A 1805-nucleotide genomic window follows, 5' to 3' on the forward strand; every position below is an offset into this window, starting at 1 on the left:
TTGACATTAACACCTAAGAAAATTTAGAATCACTCGACACAATCTTATTCACAAATGAATAATGGTTCGAGTCTTAACTTAGAAATTTTCGGGGTGTTACAATTACTCTTTGAGCTTTTGAAAGATCATCTCACACTTATTAGTCCATAGAAATATTGCAGTCTTCTGAGTCAACTTAGTCAACGAGGCTGCGATGGAAGAGAAGCTCTGAAAAAATTGATTATAATAGACCGCTAATTACCCGATAAAATTCTGAATATCTATAGGGGAAGCAGGTCTCTCCCAATCATGAACTGACGCAACCTTGACCGAATCAACCATAATATACTCTGTGCACCAACACCATCTGATGATTTAAGCAATTGCTTGTTCCCCATCTCAATGTTGGCTGAAACAATGCCACTCACAAGAACAAGCACTACATCAAAAATGGTTATTAGCGGTAATTAATTCTTAATTGCCGCTAAATATATATTTTAGCAACAATTAGTACTCTTTGTATATGTCCCTAAAACCTTTAACGATATTGGTTCTAATGGAACTTAACTAATGTCAGTAAAGACTTTAACACTCTTTATTATTGTCAATATTTATTACCGCTAAAAGTTATTTTTGTTCTAGTGAAGCAACAATATGACTACTCCAACAAAGGAGGCTACTCAAATTGTTATGTTCCAGTGTTTTTCTATTCAATTTATGTGAAGAAATTGGCAATTGCTGGAAAAAACAGATGAATCTATATACTTTTTTTTATGGTTGGTTTCTCATATTGCTGTGTCTAGTATATGTATTGAAGTCCGACTAATCCAGATGAATATATATACTTATATAAACTTTCAATTAGAAGAACTTGTAGTCAATTGAAACAAATTTCTCGAAACATTCAAAATTATAGAATTTAAATGACAACAATTACAAACCGAAGTAGGAAAAGGAAATATAAATAAATAAAGAATTACAATTTTGATATCACGCCTTCTAACTCATAATATGAGAACCCTTTGGGTTATATATGTTGAGCTGGAGAAGGACTTAAATGAAACATGCATGTTGAACATCAAAAATGGAAATTTAATAATATGGAGGTGGTGGTGATGAAGCAGGTGATGGCTTCTTGTAGTAGTCATTCTTTGACAAAGAATGCACTTTGTATTCTTCTTTAGGCACTAAGGGCACCTTTGGAACAAATGACACCTTTTTGTAGTTATCTTCTGAAACTGATGGCTTCTTGTAGTAGTCAATTTTTTGCAAAGAAGGCACCTTGTATTCTTCTTTAGTCACTGAGGGAACCTTTGAAACAAATGATACCTTTTTGTAGTTATCTTCTGGAACTGATGGCTTCTTGTAGTAATCATTCTTTTGCAAAGAAGGCACCTTGTATTCTTCTTTAGGGACCGAGGGAACCTTTGGAACATATGACACCTTTTTGTAGCTATCTTTTGAAACTGATGGGTTTTTAAAGTAGTCAAATTTTGGCAAAAATGACTCCTTATATTCTGATTTAGTCATCGAGGGTACCTCTGGAACATATTGATAGAATATGCACAACGGAAGCTATATTCAGGATCACAAATCTTACATATAGGCTAAACAATATAACATAAACGAATTTAGAAGAGCACTAACCTGTTGAAACTTCTACAAAAGTCGTCCAGATGCCAAGGATCCAGTGCTACGATCTTCTCCTATTTCCTGATTGACTGTTACTACCAATTTACTTGTGTGGGCAAGTATTACTTGTTTTTCAAAAGATAATCTCTTTCAAGCCATATCCAGCCTATTTATCTAGTTTTCCAACTCAAGAA

The 1805-nt window shown here is 33.8% G+C and overlaps 1 protein-coding gene across 1 annotated transcript; it reads right to left on the reverse strand.

Annotated features, from left to right (window-relative positions):
- Nucleotides 1-1071: 1071 nt before the first annotated feature.
- LOC125861253 (uncharacterized) lies at nucleotides 1072-1509 on the reverse strand. Its single transcript, XM_049541196.1, has one exon. The coding sequence runs from the start codon at nucleotides 1507-1509 to the stop codon at nucleotides 1072-1074; it is 438 nt and encodes a 145-aa protein (XP_049397153.1).
- Between the last annotated feature and the right edge of the window lie 296 nt (nucleotides 1510-1805).

The sequence above is a fragment of the Solanum stenotomum genome, chromosome 4 (genome assembly GCF_019186545.1).
Source record: "Solanum stenotomum isolate F172 chromosome 4, ASM1918654v1, whole genome shotgun sequence".
In the NCBI taxonomy this organism is placed as follows: Eukaryota; Viridiplantae; Streptophyta; class Magnoliopsida; order Solanales; family Solanaceae; genus Solanum; species Solanum stenotomum.

Excerpts from the sequence above, each read along its gene's own strand:
- LOC125861253 (XM_049541196.1), bottom strand. The coding sequence starts at position 1,509 with ATGACTAAATCAGAATATAAGGAGTCATTTTTGCCAAAATTTGACTAC.